Source organism: Lissotriton helveticus, chromosome 11 (assembly GCF_964261635.1).
Source record: "Lissotriton helveticus chromosome 11, aLisHel1.1, whole genome shotgun sequence".
NCBI lineage: Eukaryota > Metazoa > Chordata > Amphibia > Caudata > Salamandridae > Lissotriton > Lissotriton helveticus.
The window spans coordinates 37,676,961-37,694,571 of record NC_136072.1 but is presented as its reverse complement, the minus strand read 5'-3'; the positions used below and the strand labels follow the sequence as shown (position 1 = coordinate 37,694,571).

The window sequence follows — 17,611 nt, the reverse complement described above, 5'->3', positions numbered from 1 at the left end:
CTCAAGCACCTTGCCCAAATAGGGCAGCAGTGAAATAGGGCGATAGTTGACTGGGGCAGATGGATCTGCACCAGGCTTCTTCAGAATAGGCACTATTGTAGCAGATTTGAGTGCTGGGATCACAACCCCCTGAGCAAGGGAACTGTTGAGAAAGGTGATCGGGGGTCGGGTGCAAACAGAGTAAATCTGTTGAAGAATACGGGCAGGGCAAATATCTGCCGGGGAGCCTGATTTTACCTTAGGAAGTATTGCCAAGAACACTTCTTCGGTGAGAGGGGGGATCGAGGAAAGGCAGCACTGGACAGTAGGAGGAAGGGGTTCAACAAAAGTCAAAGAAGGGGATGGAATATTGGCCTTGATGTTAATAATTTTTTCCGAAAAATAGGAATTCAACGAATCACATAGGGGCTGAGTGGGAGGGGGTTTGAGTGTAGCCCTGTCAGAAAAGGCTAGGTCGTGAATAATTGTGAAAATCTCCCTAGATTTATTCTCAGCCACCAGAATTTTTGCTGAAAAATAGGCAGTTTTGGCGTCTAGTATGGCTTTTTTGTAGTCGCTTAAAAGTGTGGTATAGTGTGTTTTCAATAAAGGACAATAGTCCCTTCTCCATTGCCTCTCAGCCCGCCGAAGGGTCAGCTTTTTTTCTTTCAGATCTTCACTGAACCACCGATTTGACTCCTTAGTCCGTCTAGTTGAAATCCGACGTAGGGGGGCTACCAAGTCGCAGCCTCCAGCGAGCCAGGTGTTGATGGCTGTGGCTTGAGATGAAGAGGATAGGCCTGCCAAATTAGGTGAAGAGTTCAGGAGAGAAGAAGATAACGAAGGGAGGTCGACATGGTTCCACTTCCGCGCCCAGGTGTTTTTGGCAAGCGGGACCTTAGTTACAGGGTTGAGGTGGAGGGAAAAGGAGATTAGGGCATGATTTGACCAGGGACATGGGGACACAGACACGGAGGAAACAGAAATATTGAGAGACCAAACCTGGTCTAACACATGTCCGTGTGAGTGTGTCGGAACTTGTATGTGAGAGACAAAGTTCAGGGATTGAAGTGATTCTGTGAACTGTTTGGAAGAAGTACACTCAAGGGGGTCCGTGGGCCAATAGTTAAAATCGCCTAACACTAGGACTGAGGCGTAATTGACTGCCAACGTGGCCAGTAAGTCCTGCAGGGCTGGCATAAACAAGTGTGAAGACTGGGGCGGGCAATACATTAGTAGACAGGTAAGCGGAGGAGAGAAAGTAAGAGCGCGAACCACAAGATGCTCAGTGGAGGTAATGAGAGGAGAGGGAAGAAGTTGAAAATTGTACTCAATGTAATGTATTTCAATTTACCAATGTGCAGTCCAGGTCTTTGGCCCTGCCTTTCTTAATTCTTGATTCTCAAGATATTAATCTGCTGAGTGAGAAATCAGCCGGGGGATTACCGAGGTGTTCAATGGTACAGATAGACCGGCCCAAATGTATCTGCCCAAAATTTGCCCCAGGATTCTGATTATGAGTGAGAGGCTGTCATAATAAGGCAGCAATCCTCCAGCGATGCAAGGATAAATATGGAGCTACCACTAATTTATTACTAATTTGCTCAGACTTGAACACATAAAAGCTTTTACTTTTCACATCAAGCATGGCATATGCATTGCAAAGTATGTGCCTTCAGTTGGGCCTATGAATGACTCAGTTGATTTCTTTATAATGCCCCTCATTATTGCTTTGAGATGTGAAGATCCCATCATGTACAGTCTTTGCCAGCTGCATTGGTTTCTCGTTAACAAGCACTTTATATTTATTGGCTTTCAGTCTGCCATTCTGAAATTAAGGCTACAAGCCTTATTGTTCTTAAATATTGATTCTTGACATTAATCACAGAACACTCTGTTCGACCCTCCTCAGCCGCCCCATCTCAGTGTCCCAGGCCACACGGTGAGTTTTCAGTGGTGGGCAGGTCTTCCCAAAAGGAAAATGTAGGCATGAGTCTGTACCTCCACTCAGAATGAACACTTAAAAGTGCTCACTTTTCACAAACCACTCAATCCTAAATATGTCTCCATTTTCTATCCAATGTTTGCTTCATTGGGTTCAGTTCATGATCCCAGTGATGAGATCCACCTTTGCGTCTCTCTTCATGCTTTATAAATGTACATTAACTTCCTCCAGCTGTTTCATAAATAAATTATTTTTTCAACTTCTGGAAACTAACACTTTTAATCAGGTTACATTTGTATAACTGGAAATGAAAGCACATGTTGTGCCGTGCTGTTCAAAGTTCATTGCACTTGTCATGGACGTGCAGCGTATCCTTTAACATGTCTTCAAGCACTTGTATCTTTAATGTCTTTCCATCTACCAGTGTGCGGTCCAGGTATTTGGCCCTGACTTTCTTAATTCTTGATTCTCAAGAAATTATTCTGCTGAGTGAGAAATCAGCCGGGGGATTACCGAGGTGTTCAATGGTACAGATAGACCGGCCCAAACGTATCTGCCAAAGATTTGCCCGAGGATTCTGATTATGAGTGACAGGCTTTCACAATAAGGCCAGCAATCCTCCAGCGATGCAAGGATAAATATGGGGCTACCACTAATTTAGTACTAATTTGCTCAGACTTGAACACATAAAAGCTTTCACTTTTCACATCAAGTATGGCATATGCATTGCAAAGTTATGTGCCTTCAGTTGGGCCTGTGAATTACTCAGTTGATTTCTTTATAATGTATCTCATCATTGCTTTGAGATGTGAAGATCCCATTATGTACAGTCTTTGACAGCTGCATTCGTTTCTCGTTAACAAGCACTTTATGTTTATTCTCTTTTAGTCTGCCATTCTGAAATTAAGGCTACAAGCCTTATTGTTCTTAATTATTGATTCTTGACATTAATCACAGAACACTCTGTTTGACCCTCCTCAGCCGCCGCATCTGAGTGTCCCAGGCCACAAGGTGAGTTTTCAGTGGTGGGCAGGTCTTCCCAAAAGGAAAATGTAGGCATGAGTCTGTACCTCTACTCAAAATGAACACTTAAAAGTGCTCACTTTTCACAAACCACTCAAACCTAAAAATGGCTCAATTTTCCATCCAATATTTGCTTCAGTTTCAGTTTCAGTTCATGATCCCAGTGATGAGATCCACCTTTGGGTCTCTCTTTGTGCTTTATAAATGTACATTACCTTCCTCCAGCTGTTTCATGAAATAATTAATTTTTTCATCTTCTGGAAACCAACTTTTTCAATCATGTTCTTATGAGATTTAGTTGCACTTGGCTTTTGGAGGAAGGGGTTTCCCATCTTCACAGGGTTAGATGTAATGAAGTTAGTTCGTAATGAAAGTATGCGAAGTGATGGTATGCGGAAAGAAAGTTGCGGAATAATGGGTGTTTACCCTCCCCGGTAAGTACATTGGTGGCACGGCGTCGCACATCTCCAGCAACATACTCATATTTTTTCACCATCCATTTGAAAAATGCACAGGTCTCTCTCATTGATGGCCAGCATCGACATACACTTTTAGACACACCTCCCGCCACAAGTTCTAGAATTGCGAACTTTAGAGCTGGGGAGCTACGTTCGAATCTCGGCATCAGCTCAACATCCTGTGATTCCAGGCAAATCGCTTTGTCTCCCCGTGCCTACCACAAATGAATGTGTTCTTCTGTAATGTAAATTGTGCTCATGTCATGTTGTCGAGTTCGCGCTATATAATATTGCAAGGAAAAATAAAGTAGGGACACTCGAGTTCACACACTACTGAACGCGCACTCTTAAGTGCATCAGCAGTGCACTGTGAATCGGAGCATTTCACAGGCCTATCACAGATAAGAAATGCTATCAAAACCAAGTCCTACAAAACAATATAATACTGGCCGGCAGCAATTCATACCCGGACAACGTCGGGACGGGCTGCTAGTTTCTAATAATGGTATTGACAAAAATTTCAAAACAATAGCATAAACTCCATACCATGTCTTAAGAGACTCACCACTTTATGCACGTCATGTAATTCTTGCCTTAACACACTCAGGAAATGTACTGGAAACTACAGCATCATTAATCAGAGATGTAAAATGCGTAACTCCCATTTCCTCACCTGTGTATTCAACAATGACCATACTTTCCCCTCTCGAAGGGTTGTCTGTCACCAGGACAGTGACCACAAAGGTGTACACATTTCCTGGTGTTAGGGCGTTGATGAGCACAGACTCTGATTGCACCTCAATAGTCTTTGATGGCTCGCCCATGACTTCTATCAGATAGGAGCTCATGTTTCCCTCTGGAGGTTGCCAGCTCAGGAATACAGAACGTGTGGAGATATTGGTGGCACTTAGATTCCTCACTACATCTGGCACTGAAATGAAAAGACACAAGGGGTGAGATTACACTTGTATAACTGGAAATGGAAGAAATTATTGTGCCAGATAGCAGAGCAGCATGGCCAGTCTTACTGCTTTGTAACGCATTGAAGGCTGACTTAAAAAAAATTGCTGGGCTTTTTTGCATTTTTTGGGCTGACCCTCCCCAGGTCTGTATACTTTGATTGTCAATTGTGAACTGCAGTCAATAATTTTACACCTACTCATTTGGAACTGAATCCCCAGGCAGAGGTCGGTCCTAAACCACAATCACAGAGGGTAAGAGACTAAATCAGAGCTGTATTGCAAGCATTTGGTGTAGGGCAAACTGGGAAGAAGCACAAAAAATGAACCTTAGCATGTTCTGGCATGTTATCTATTTCATGTGTCCAAACTGAATGGTTGTACGGCAGCCTTGGAGGTGTGCTGCTAAGACCACCTCTTTTGATAGTAAGCATGATAGGAAAGGTGAATATTGGTTGCCACTTGGATCGCTGGGCGTGATGCAGATTTTATGCTTGTGCCCTGGGTGTGATGCATGGTTCAGGACTCACCGCTTGGACTGATGGGAGTGACACAGATAGTACGCTTGCGCCTTGGTTGCAAAACAGAGTTAGCTCCTCAATCTTATTTTTTAGTCTAAAAGGGGTTTCTTCGCACTGTTGGTATCTGAAATAAGAGAGAGGTGTTGGTAGCTTGGACCGCTGGGTGTGACACAGATGGTGCGCCTGGTCCCTGGATGTGATACAGGGTGTGATTCAGATGTTAGGGAAAAAGGATTGGACCTGGGAAATTAGGTGTAACTTGTGTTTGGCCAAGAGGGGCCAGACAGTTATTTCCTGTTTCCACAAATGTTTATTTTATCTTTAACCAGAGACAATATTGACAGACTATCAGGCATACTTAGGGGCAGATTTATGTTAACTGGCGCATCCCGAGGGATGCGCCAGTTAATGTGCGCCACAGTGCGCCACAGCTCCGCCACCCATGGTGCGCCATGGGGCAAAAACGGCACAGATGCGTGACGCATCTGTGCCGTAAAGGTGGCGCATTGCTGGAGTTGCGTCGCAAGTGCGACGCAGCTCCAGCAAGGCTCGGGGGTGCCCCATCTCCACAATGCTGCTTCAAGACCTACGCCTGCTTCAAGCAGGCGCAGGCTTTTGACGCAGCATTGGCCTGATTTATATATATATATTTCACTCAGCCACTTTCAGGAGGCGTTCCTACGCAGGAACGCCCCCCCCTGCGCAGGAACGCCTCCTTATGGCACAGGGCTTTACAACGTGACGCATCTCCTAGATGCGTCACGTTGTAAATATGGCGCATTGTTTGCGCCGCCGTTGCGTCAAATAAAGTGACGCAATTGCGGCGCAAAGAGGCGCAAGGGCCTCATAAATCTGCCCCTTAGTGTCATGTACCACGCACAGCTTCCCCGGGTCACAGGATCGCATGCTCTAGGAGCCGGCTAAGGTGCTTTTGACTGAGTCATCATTTTTTCTTGGTCAGTTTTTATTACTGTTTGAAATGAATGCAAGGTATATGTGATATTGTGGTGCTGTTAAATAATGCAACTGTGTTTTGTCTTAAGTATTGTGTTTTGTAGGTGATTCAATGTCCCATATGAAGGTGCTGCTATTTCTTGCAATCATCATTTGATGCCAAAAGTTTGTATTGCTAATTGATGAAAAAAGTTTAATTCATATTGATGCCATAAGTTGAATTCATGAATTGATGCCAAAGTAATATCCAGGACATTGTATTTAGTCATTACGACCATTAAAGTGCAGATGCATACAGTACAATATATTCAATGATGCAAACATTGTCATAAATCATTATATATAAACCCAATTAGGTGTCATTACAAGAAGTAACAGCTTTCCTACTTAAAATCAAAATCACAATTTAAAACAGGAAATGGACTGGTGAGAAAGTACTCCCGAATTGCTTAAAAACGCCTTTGGCAATGATGCATACAAACTGTTGGTGGAATAAAAGTACAGTATTCCTTTATGACTGAAATTGATCCATCAGAAAAGGTCACAAGCCTCATAAATAGGAACAACGGTTTATGGTCAGTGATACTTTGTTAAAATCATGGGACAGGCTCCAACCTGATAAAAAAAACTTTAAAATACATAAATTGCAGATACAATATTGAATGCATGTTTATATATATACTAAAAATACAGCTTTCGATTTTTGGTCGAAGAGCGAAGCCATCAAATATAAACAACATTTTGTAGTAGTGTGTATGTGTATCACATAAAAGGTACCCTAAAAAGCGTTTTGCGAATGCTCCAAGATCAGGTTCCCAATAATTTAGATGCAATTCCTGATGCTAATAATGCAGAGAATGTCAAGTGGAACTATTGGTTAACTGAATTGGAATATGATATGGCGATGTACTTTGATCATTTTTTAGCATCTGCCTTCTGATGAACCACATTTTCCCCAGGAATTAGGCCATTGCAGAGACTACTAATGGCCTTGTGTCTCTTCTAAGAATGCGCAGTGCTTCTTGATGACATTGAGATCCCATCTGTCTACAGGCAGGGTCTAGCCATTTAAGTCTTGGGAATTAGTATGATGGGCAAACGAAGAGAATGTGTTTGGGCAGCTCTTCAGTCTCAGAGCAGCACGGACAGTAATGTAAGGAGACCTAAGAGCCCCTATTCCATCACGCTGTGAACGTTTTCAGAAGGAGGCAACAACATCTAAATTGGATGTATAACTTTCTATCTTGCGGGGTGGTAATGAACTCAATATACTGCTTGAACACACCAAGCAACCTAAATTCCATGAATTCAATTGTGAGGCGGCCTCCTAGTGTGTATGTGATGGTTCTCTGTGCCACCCAATTCCTATAGTGAGTCTTGACGTACTCTCTGCAAGGCAGTGAGCTAGTATCTGTCACGTCCCACAAATTTCCCAAACCTATTGCAAGAAGCAGTGACTGGATGTTACTAAACAAGCCATTTTCTTTTTAAATAATCAAGCTTGAAGACTTCTTCAAGGGTGATTGCATAGTGAATAAGCTCAGGTGTTTGTTTTAGGCAAAGGCAGAAAAGTGTTCCCTGATGCTAACGTACTAAAAGTGCCAAGATGTCATGCAGGAGCCTTGAGCTTGTAGAACACGCCAGAATATAGACCTGGGGATAAGGTCAAAGGCTGACTTTAGATCGATAAAGGCGGTGTAGAGACTGCCCTGCTCTGTTGTCACTGTCTTCCAGGCCAATAAGGTGAAACAAAAGACCTGGTCGATGGTGCTGATTTTCCTCCTGAACCCTGCTTTGTAGAGGGATGGTATATTGTTCTCCTCCATCCATTCAGCAATTTTGGTAAGAAGGGCACGGGAGAAGACCTTCTGTGCACCATCTATTAGGCTAATCAGCTTATAGTTGGAAGGCAGAGATCCCCTTCCTCAAGACCGGAATAACCTCTGCTCCTTTCCATGATGGAGGTATTGGGGCCCCAGTGGCAATTGCGTTTGCTAATGTCCGGATGTAGTTGGACCATTTAGTAATGTCGATTAGAAAGACATCTCCGGGTACTCCATCTGGACCAAAGGCTTTATTTCTAACTATGGAGTTGATGCTTTGGGTGATATCAGCTGAAGAGAATAGATCAGTGTCTGGCTGCCCACTTATGTAGTCATTGGAGTGGCCTTCGGTGTCTGTCGCACCTATTCATGAGTAAACTGCAGAGAAGTGATCAAACCAAGCAGCCTCTGTGATATTGTTGGTCGGTAGCCTGGGTCTTTTAGTGTTTCCACTGGTAACAGGTAACCAGAATTGCTGGGAATCTTTCCTTTGACAAGCGCCAGAAATCTGCAGCCAACGATTCTTAGCCACTCCTTTTTTGCTTCCGTCTGTGGTTTCTTATAGGAACTCCCAACTAATCTTATGTCTGCTACGTTCTTGGCTTTGATCGCAGCTGCCAGATGTAACCGTCAGTCCATGCACTTTTGGTTGAACCAGGAATGTTGTAAATTAGTTGATGGCTGACGAGGCAGGTTAAAATGGGAGGTTAGCTGCGTGAAGAAGGACAAGTGACTGTCCAAGACCATTGCAAGCTCATTGTGCTGCTCATATCTGTTATGGATATGGTTGATGTTTTTTGAGAGAGTTTACTTTATGGCTTTGATCTTATTGGTATCCATTGCCACACATGCCCATTTTAGGCGTCTGTTATCATTTGTCAGGCATAGCTACTTGGACGTAAGCATTGCGCTAAAACTACTGTTTTTCTTGAGCCAACGTGAGGTCATGACAAGCTTGAGTGGGTTGTGGTCACTGTCTATTGTTTACCCTACCACCATGTCCAACACTTCCGGCCACAGCCTCACGTCTATCAATACATAGTCAATTTGGCTTGTGTTAGCAGTTCTATTAAAGGTGTTGGCCCCCATCTTATCAGAGTTGGAATGACCATGGGGTGGGGAGGGTGGACACGCCCATGGGGAACATGGCGGCGGGCTGAGAGCCGGTCGCGGCAGCACCAAGGCGTCCCCTGATGACCGAATGAACGCAGCGCGGTAGCAAGTAGCGAGAGAGCGCAAGCCTCCCCCCGTCCAGGTGAGCGGTAGAGGCACTTCTTTCCTGCAATCACAGAATGTTTTAGCTAAACCCGGCTCCTTTGTCTCCTTACCTCGAGGATCACTGAGGATTAACGGCCCGACCTAGGAGGCGCGGCAGCAGGCGGCGCTAGGACCTGCGCATACGGGGTCTCTGAGTCAGCTGTGCTCGGCGTGAGTGGAAAACGCCTTCATCGGAGAACGCTGCCGGCTGCCGGCAGAGGCTACGGAGGGGCCGGTCAGGCCAAGCAGCTCCACTTGTGTTTCTAGATCGGCGAGCAGTGAAATTAAAAGCGGAGGGTAGCAATCAGCAACCAGCGGTAAGGTGGCATGCATGGGGGGATAAAAGTAAGTCCCAGGAGTAGAATAATACACCATTTTGAGTCAGAAGCCACAAATTGCTCCACATTATTTTCTTATTGAGGCAGCAGGTGGTTAAGGCTGGTCTGATTATTGGAACACGTACAAAAAAAAAATAAAAAAAATAAAAAGATAGTGCTAGGGCCCTCACGGACCTGCATTTATTAGTATCCACGCTGGAGGAACGCCGACGATGCCTATGGAGTAGATTTCGCTCCGCCCTTTTTAAACTTAAATTTGGAAGTTTGGTGACACATACACTTGAGCAACAGCCAACCAAACCGGACCCTGTGAGGAGAGGGGGAGTAAGGTGGTAGTGACCCACGGATCCAGTACTGGAAGGTGGGGTTGCATGGATCAAACGCTGCTTGGTCCCACAGCATACAAGAATATTGAAGTTCCAGCACAAGAGTCGGCACTGTTGAAATATTCTGAGCTAGGAGGACAAAAATTGACGCAAGTTGCTACAGCTAAGAACACCAATCCAGTTAATATTAGCTCAACACATGCAAAGCAGGGAGATATTCTTCCAATAAGAAGAAACAGGTACCAGCTGAGATCGAGGGTGGAATTAAAAGAGAAAGGGGCGTTAGAATTTGAAGAAAGGGAGCGACCTATGCCATTAACCCCCTGCAAAAGCAAAAAGAAAAGGACTACATTAGTTAAAAAATCTAAAGGAATATCTCATGAGGGCCAAGCAGTGAAAAGCACTCCATCCCTAAAATCTTTCTTTAAGGTCCTTGATCAGGCTAAGCGCTCTTCAGTGCCGTTGGAGGGGGACATTGGCATCATACCCTCAAAAAACCGTTACGAGGCTTTAGAAAACTTGGGAAATATGGAAAACGCTGGGGAGGGAATAAGTGCTTCTGCTAATTTAAATAAAGCACCCCCTGCAGATAAAGTGGGGGGAAATCCAGACACTAGACCCAAGAGTCAGGCTGCAATGGCTAAACCTGTTCTAGGCAGTCCTAAGGAGCCAGGAGAGGAGACCAGGAGTGTGGATGTAAGCAATGGAAATCTTTCAGATTCTGCTCAAATAAATTTAGAAATAAGGAGGAGTTCTGTGGACTCAAGTGAGCGCGAGAGTGACCGGCTAGGGGATCTCTTTCGATCCTTGAGAAGTGATATGATGTTGAAATTTGAGATATCGGAAGCTAATCAAAAAACAATAAAGGACAGATTTGATGTGTTAGAATCTAAACTAGAAGAGGTCACTCTGCGTACAGGGAATCTTGAAATAGGGGCTGCTGCTCTGAATAAAACTGTACACGGGAATCAAAAGGACATAGAACATCTTAAAGCCCAGAATAAATCATTGGCTATGGACATTGAACGGCTGGAGACCCAAGCTAGGAGGAACAACTTAAGGATCCTGAAAATACCGGAAGGGGAAGAGTTGGAGGACCTAAAGGGATTTGTCTGTAAACTCCTCAGAGACTGTGTTTTAAAAGACCGCCCGGATATAGATTTAGAGGCAGAGATCCAGAGGGTACATAGAGACCCTTACAAGAGGCGTATGGATAGGAAAACACCTAGGAAAATACTGGTAAACTTTCAGACATACAATGTTAAGGAGCTTATTCTAGGGAGATCCCTTGCGAAAACAGACTTACGTTATAAGTCCAGTTCTTACCTCATCAGGTCCGACATTGGCGCAAGAACCGCACAAAGACAATGGGAACTGGGCACTAGAATGCCGGATCTAAGGTCACTGGGAGCGCATGTCCAGATGAGATTCCCGGCTATGCTCAGGATTATGTGGAAAAATAAGACATATAGTTTTACACAGCCAGAGGAGGTCGATAATCTCATAGATCGAATAAAGAGTGAGCAAGAGCTATAGAACTGGGCAGATAAGATGACTACTTCAAGGAAGAAAATAATAATAATAATAATAAAATGAAAAAAAAAAAAAGAAATGAGGAATGGTGGAATGGTGGAGGGGAATTTGAGAAAGTAAATTGTTGTATATGCAGGCTGTATGATAAAACAGGGGGACATGATGATTTATTTGTGACTTACTTTGTCTCGCTAAAATACAGTAAATTGGTCATGGGCACTACTTGGTTGCTCCAAAAGGCGAAGTCATCGCCAGGTATGTAGGGGGGGTTCCTCAGGGGGGAGGGGTTCAATGGGGGGCGGGGGTCAGGAGAAAGGGAAAAAAAAATCCTCATATATAAATAAGTGTTTGATGCATAAAGGGATGGGTGGGTACAAGCATACATTAGACTCATGATTAATTCATATAAGCTTAAGGCCCTGTCATGGAACATTAATGGTATAGGGGAAAAAACAAAACAGAATAGAATTTGTGAATTTCTTAGAAATTCAGATGCTCAAATCATAATGTTACAGGAAACACATTTGGAAGCAGCGATATGCGATTCTCTCTTTAAGAAGTTTAGGTGGGTTCAAGATATAATTAGCTCCAGGCAATCAGGTACCACAAGGGGAGTTTCCATCATAATTCGAGCAAATAGAGGGATTAGCCTGAGAAGTTTTGAGACAGATCAATCGGGAAGATGGTTAATCGCAGAAGTATATATTCTAACCATCCCATATACAATTGCAGTATACTATGGCCCAAATGAGGACAATCCAGTTCCGCTGTCCAAACTCGAACTAGCATTATTTACGACAACTGGTCCTCTAATTCTAGGCGGCGATTTCAACCTGGTTTTTGATCAAAAATTAGACAGAACCTCTAGGGCTAAATACCAGGCTCCCTCAAAGTCACTCGCCATCTTAGATGCCTTAATGAAAGACTTTACTCTAGTAGATGTCTGGAGGAAAAAGTATAGTTCTCAACCAGGCTTCACTTTTTATAGTAAAAAATACAAGAACTATTCTAGAATAGATCACTTTTTAGTTGATCAACACCTTCTCAAGGATATCAACTACCTTTCCTTTACGCCTACAGGGTTATCAGACCACGCTGTTCTGGAATTGGCAATTGAACTAAATATAACCCCATTAAAACCAAGGTGGACATTGGAGAGATCACTTTTATTAGATAATCAGATAAAAGTAGAAGTTAAAGATAAAACACTAGAATTCTTTATAATAAACTTAGGATCCTCCTCCTCCCAGGTAGTATGGGAAACTTACAAGGCCTACCTGAGGGGTGTTTTGAGCTCTCTAATGTATCATAAGAGAAAGAGTATAAAAATAAAAAGAAGGGAAGACCTGGCAGCAATAATAAGAAAAGATCTTGAACTACAAAATGCCGTTTTAAAGAATTCCAGCAGAGCACATTTGCTAGAGAAGGAACTTTTTGACCTACAGCTTCAGTTAAAAGTGTCTGATGAGAGAATTCTCGAAGAAAAATGGGAGTCTAGTCGATTAAAAAACTTTGAGTATGGAGAAAAGTGTGGAGCCCTCCTCGCCTGGAAAGCTAGAGAAGAGAAAACTAGAAATAACATTAAAGTCTTATTACAAAGACAGACAGGAGATCTGATAGAAACAGATTTAGAGATAAGAGAAGAAGCAAGGTCCTTTATGAGGAGTCTTTATACGGAAGACAAAGATCCTAAGGGGGAAGATTTAGAATCCTGGTTGGTAACAAAACATCTGCCTCAAATGTCTGAAACCGATAAAGTATATCTGGAAAGTGAGATAACAGAAGGGGAAATTTTAGGTCAATTAAAGAAAATGAAAAAAGGGAAAGCTGCAGGGTCAGATGGGCTGCCAGTGGAGATCTATCCGGACAACAAAGATCAACTAATAGCTCCATTACGCGAACTCTTCAACCTTTTATTGATTCATGGTTATTCCACGCCTTCCTCCTGGGGAGAAGCCATTATAACGCTCATACCAAAACCAAATAAAGATTCAAAAAGAATAGAGTCCTATAGACCTATCTCATTGTTGAATACAGATATGAAGATCTACTCCGGTATCCTAGCCACTAGACTATCGAAGGTCATAAAATCTATAATTCACCCTGATCAGAGAGGCTTTATTCCAGGGAGACAGTTAAACGAATTAACATTTCAAGCAATAGGGGCCATAGACTACGCTAACGTTAAAAATCTCCCTTTGGCCCTGGTTGCCATAGATGCGGCCAAGGCCTTTGATCAGGTAAATTGGAAGTACCTATGGGCGACAATGGCGGCTTTTGGGTTCCCTCAAACGTTTATAGAGGCAGTTAAATCCTTATATCACAATCCGAAGGCAAAGGTCTTAGTTAATGGAATTTTATCTGAGTGGTTCGACATATCTCGAGGTACCAGGCAGGGTTGTCCTTTGTCTCCCCTTTTGTTTGACGTTTATATGGAGCCTTTTGTTTGTGGGATTAGAGAGGACAATATTATTCAACCATTCCAGCTTGGAAATCTGCCACTGAAGGTGGCGTTGTACGCAGATGACCTTCTTTTATACACCTTGGATCACTCGGTGGCTATTCCAAGGCTATTTCTTTTATCGGAAGAATTTGGGAGACTGTCTGGTTACCAGATAAATAAGGAGAAAACGGAGATTATGGGATGGAATAATAACACATATATATCGGGCGCAAAACAAAGCATGAGGTACTTGGGAATCCACCTAACTCAATCAATAAATGATATTACATCACTCAGTTGGCAAAAGGTGGTTAAAGATATCAATAAAACCTTAGTAAGATGGGGGAATCTGCCACTAAACATATACGGTCGGGTTAACCTCATTAAAATGACAATCCTCCCAAAATTGACTTTTCTATTTAACAGCATCCCCTTATCATTTTCACTGAAAGACATTAATACTCTACAGGGTAAAATTGGATCTTTTATATGGGCCTGTAAGTCAACAAGAATTGCATGGAAGAAATTGAGGAGGGGTCTAAAAATAGGAGGGCTAGCCCTCCCCGATCTTTTGTCATACTGTCACGCATTTCACTTCAAAAACTTTAGGCTTCTTGCAAATAAGTTAGATGCATCATCACAGGGGCGCCTATTTCAAGCTTTATTAACTGATTTACCTCACGACCACGATTACTTTTTATTTAAGTTTGGAGACCAGAATTTTTTTTTAAAAATTCGACTAAAAATCTTACAGACTGCACTAAAAAATTGGGGGTTCATTAGGAAAATATTTGATATTCCTTATTACCATACACACTCCCCATTATGGGACTCTCCTGGCACTCCTCAATGCCTTCAGGACCAATTGTCACAACCCTTGAAAACAGCTGGGTTAAAAAAAATGGGGGGATCTTTGGGCAGACTTGGGCCTTGTAAGTTGGAATACCTTAGTACAACTCACAGATGGACAGGTGACAAGGTTTAAATACTACCAATTATCCGCCTGGTGGTCCAGTCAAAATATGCAAAGGGAGAAAGATACAGATATTCTTGATGCAATTGGTAGAGAGGGGAAATGGGTAAAAGAGCTTTCATTCTGGTACAATTTGATGATTAAGGAAGAGGAGAGTAAAATGCATTCGGAGATAATAAAGTTATGGGGAAACTGTATATCTGAGCCACCTGAAGTGGTCAGCAAAGGATGGCTAGATTCCTTTTTTATTTCCCAGAGGTTAATTAAACCAGCCAATTTAAGACGCAACCACTTGTTTACGGCCTATAGAGTTTATTGGACACCAGCCAAGCTGCATAAGATCACACGAAACAACTATTACTGTCCCCGTTGTAATTATAACGCAGCTGATGATATCCATATCTTTTTGGAATGCCCACTTATTTAAGACTATTGGAAAGCGATTACGGATTTTGTGGGTGATGTACTTTCAACAACCATTATTTGTTCTCGCCGACTCATCTTTTTTGGTTTGTTGAAAGACTACAATATCAATAGTTTGGATACTCAGTTTATTTTTTACATAATAGCTATTGCAAGGAGACACATTTGTATGGAGTGGAAGTCGGTGTCTCCTCCGAGATTTGCAGCATGCTTGAAATATATAATGGAAGTATGCAAAATGGATCTGGCTGGCACTAGTGCTAACACTGAGAATGTCTGGTCTAAATTGATGGTCTGGATAAATAGGTGAGCGGTCCTGTGATTATGCCAGAGGTTGTGTCGGTCCTGTCCTCTTCCAGGCCTAGGGTGCCTAAAATAGGCCTGGAGGAGTAGGATAAGGAAAGCAGCCTACCTCTGGGGATCCCTGTCTGCTATGATACTGTTTCCAGGGTGGACTCGAAAAACAACAGTATAAGAGGCAACAGTGGGGCCCACCTAGAGCACACATATTCTGGTGGCATATATGAGGACAATAAAAAAAAAAAAAGAGTTGGAATGACCATTGTCTTCCCTAAGCCCATACTCAAGGGTTATAGCCTGGAGCTGCAGTTTGTGTCCATTTTCTAATCAGTGGTAAATCGAGGGGAGGAACATGCCACAACACCTCTATCTGGTCGCTATTTGTTACATCTTCCAAGTCCAGTGGCTCACATGTGGTGTTGAAAACTCCATCTACTTTTAGAGGTGATGCAACTCTATTTCCTCAAGACAGTTTTCTAACGCTTGAAGAGTTGGTGAGCTGTAGCCTGCCTTGACGCCATGAGCATATACATTGTATATGTCCACTGTCCTGCCATTTCTGCCGCTGAGGGTGGTCACAAGGATGTTGGGCTATTGACCTTGATCTCTTTAATGGTACACTGCAGGTCCATCCTGATCCAGGTCTTCAGCCCCCCTGCTGGTCGTCCTAGTCTAGTGGTGACTGCTGGTCAGCTAAACGTAACATAACCTGGGATAAAGACAGGTGCGGTCACCCAGGTTTCTTGTAAGATGCAGATGTCGATTTGTTCAATGTACTCAATCCAATGGGGGAGTGCCACCTTAATTTCTATCCCAGTCACATTCCACGTCAGTATACGAAGTTTGGATGTCAGTTCTTCTAGTCCTGAAGGGACAAAGTGGTGATATTCCTCTGATGTATGGCTCATCTGTGAAAATGGGGAATTTGCTTGCTGATCTAGGCTTACCATTGTTAAAGTTCCGGTGGTGGGCTGCGGTGGAGCAAAGGACACAGGAATAGGAGTCTGCATCATAGATGGCAAAGTGGATGACCCCTGCCTTTTGTACCTCAAGGACAGAGGACTCGATTTTGTCAGGGTGGCAGGCGGTCTTATAGAATGTATTGTTTTGGAGCTTCAGTTAGTCGTCAGGGCTAGAGATGAATCGGACCCCATCAAGATGCCAAACCTTTCGTGTACGTGAAGCTGTGGTAAGACAAGGGTATTTTACTTCATTTTGATGTTAGTGGTTACAGGTGAGCAGGTTATTGCCTCAAATGCTATAAGGCTATGAGCGAAGTCCTAGTCTCCTAAGTGGAGTTCAATGGAGTCAGTATGTTAGGTGCTATGAGTTATTCATTTTGCCTAAAGAATATCGTCCATGATAATCGACCTGTACCCCCTTATTTTCCTGATCCAATGGATTGATTTATTGAGCAGAGAGTTATGATCCTCATGTTTGGCGTTCAACTGGACTTTAGGCACATTAGTCATAAAAATGCTCCTAGAGGGACATTGGTCTTGATCCTGCCTTAGATTGCAGTGGCATTTGTTATCAGCCAGCTTGGCTCCAATAGAACTTTTATTTTTGTTTTCTGTTGGATGACGTGTTTGGATAGACATAAGGGGGACTGGGTTAATCATGAACTGTGAGGTGGCACTGATACCTGTTGTTGGAACCTGAATTGTGAGGGAACTAGTGGTCGGTTCACTTATATTTACTCTAGATTGTTCTTTGTCCACAAGAAGTTTCACTTGGTTCGAGAGCACTAAGAATAATGGGGCATATTATCAAGGGGGTTTATCTCCGCTTTTTTGGCTTTAAAAGCCAAGAAAGCAGAGATAAAATTATCTCCCTATTACCTAGCTGTCGCTAACACCAGTTAGCGACCGCTAGTAGGAGATAGCGACCATCTTGGGCCCCACTTTGCATGTCAGTGATATTTATCACTAATGACATGCAAAGTGGGCGTGCCAAGATGTCAGCGACTGGAAACAGTCGCTAACATCGCTATCTCCTATTACCAAAATTTGGAGATATTCGCGCTAAGCGCGAATATCTCCAAAAGCTATCGCCTGCCCTGAGCAGTTCTTAGCCATGTTATCCAATGGGAGGTGGATAACATGGCTAAGAGCATTAGCTCGGTAATGCATGAATATCGCTGACTTTTCAGCGATATTCATGCATTGCGGCCGTTTTTTATCGCATTTGCGATAAACCTTGATAATACCATGGTTTATCTGCGATAAAAATCGCCGCAGCTTAGCGGTAAAATTTTCTCTCTAACCAAGCAATAGCGATAATTATCGCTATTGCTTGGTAATATGCCCCAATGATTTTAGTGAACTTACTTACAGCCTGATTCATGTACGGGCCG

At 43.1% G+C, this 17,611-nt stretch overlaps 1 protein-coding gene across 1 annotated transcript in view; it reads right to left on the bottom strand.

The window, feature by feature from the left end:
• LOC144792178 (tenascin-X-like) overlaps positions 1–17,611 on the bottom strand; it is a 567,777-nt gene that overhangs the window by 32,815 nt on the left and 517,351 nt on the right. The window contains exon 16 of the mRNA XM_078667078.1: positions 4,079–4,336. Coding sequence (XP_078523204.1) covers positions 4,079–4,336 — 258 coding nt within the window. The remainder of the gene's footprint in view (positions 1–4,078; positions 4,337–17,611) is intronic.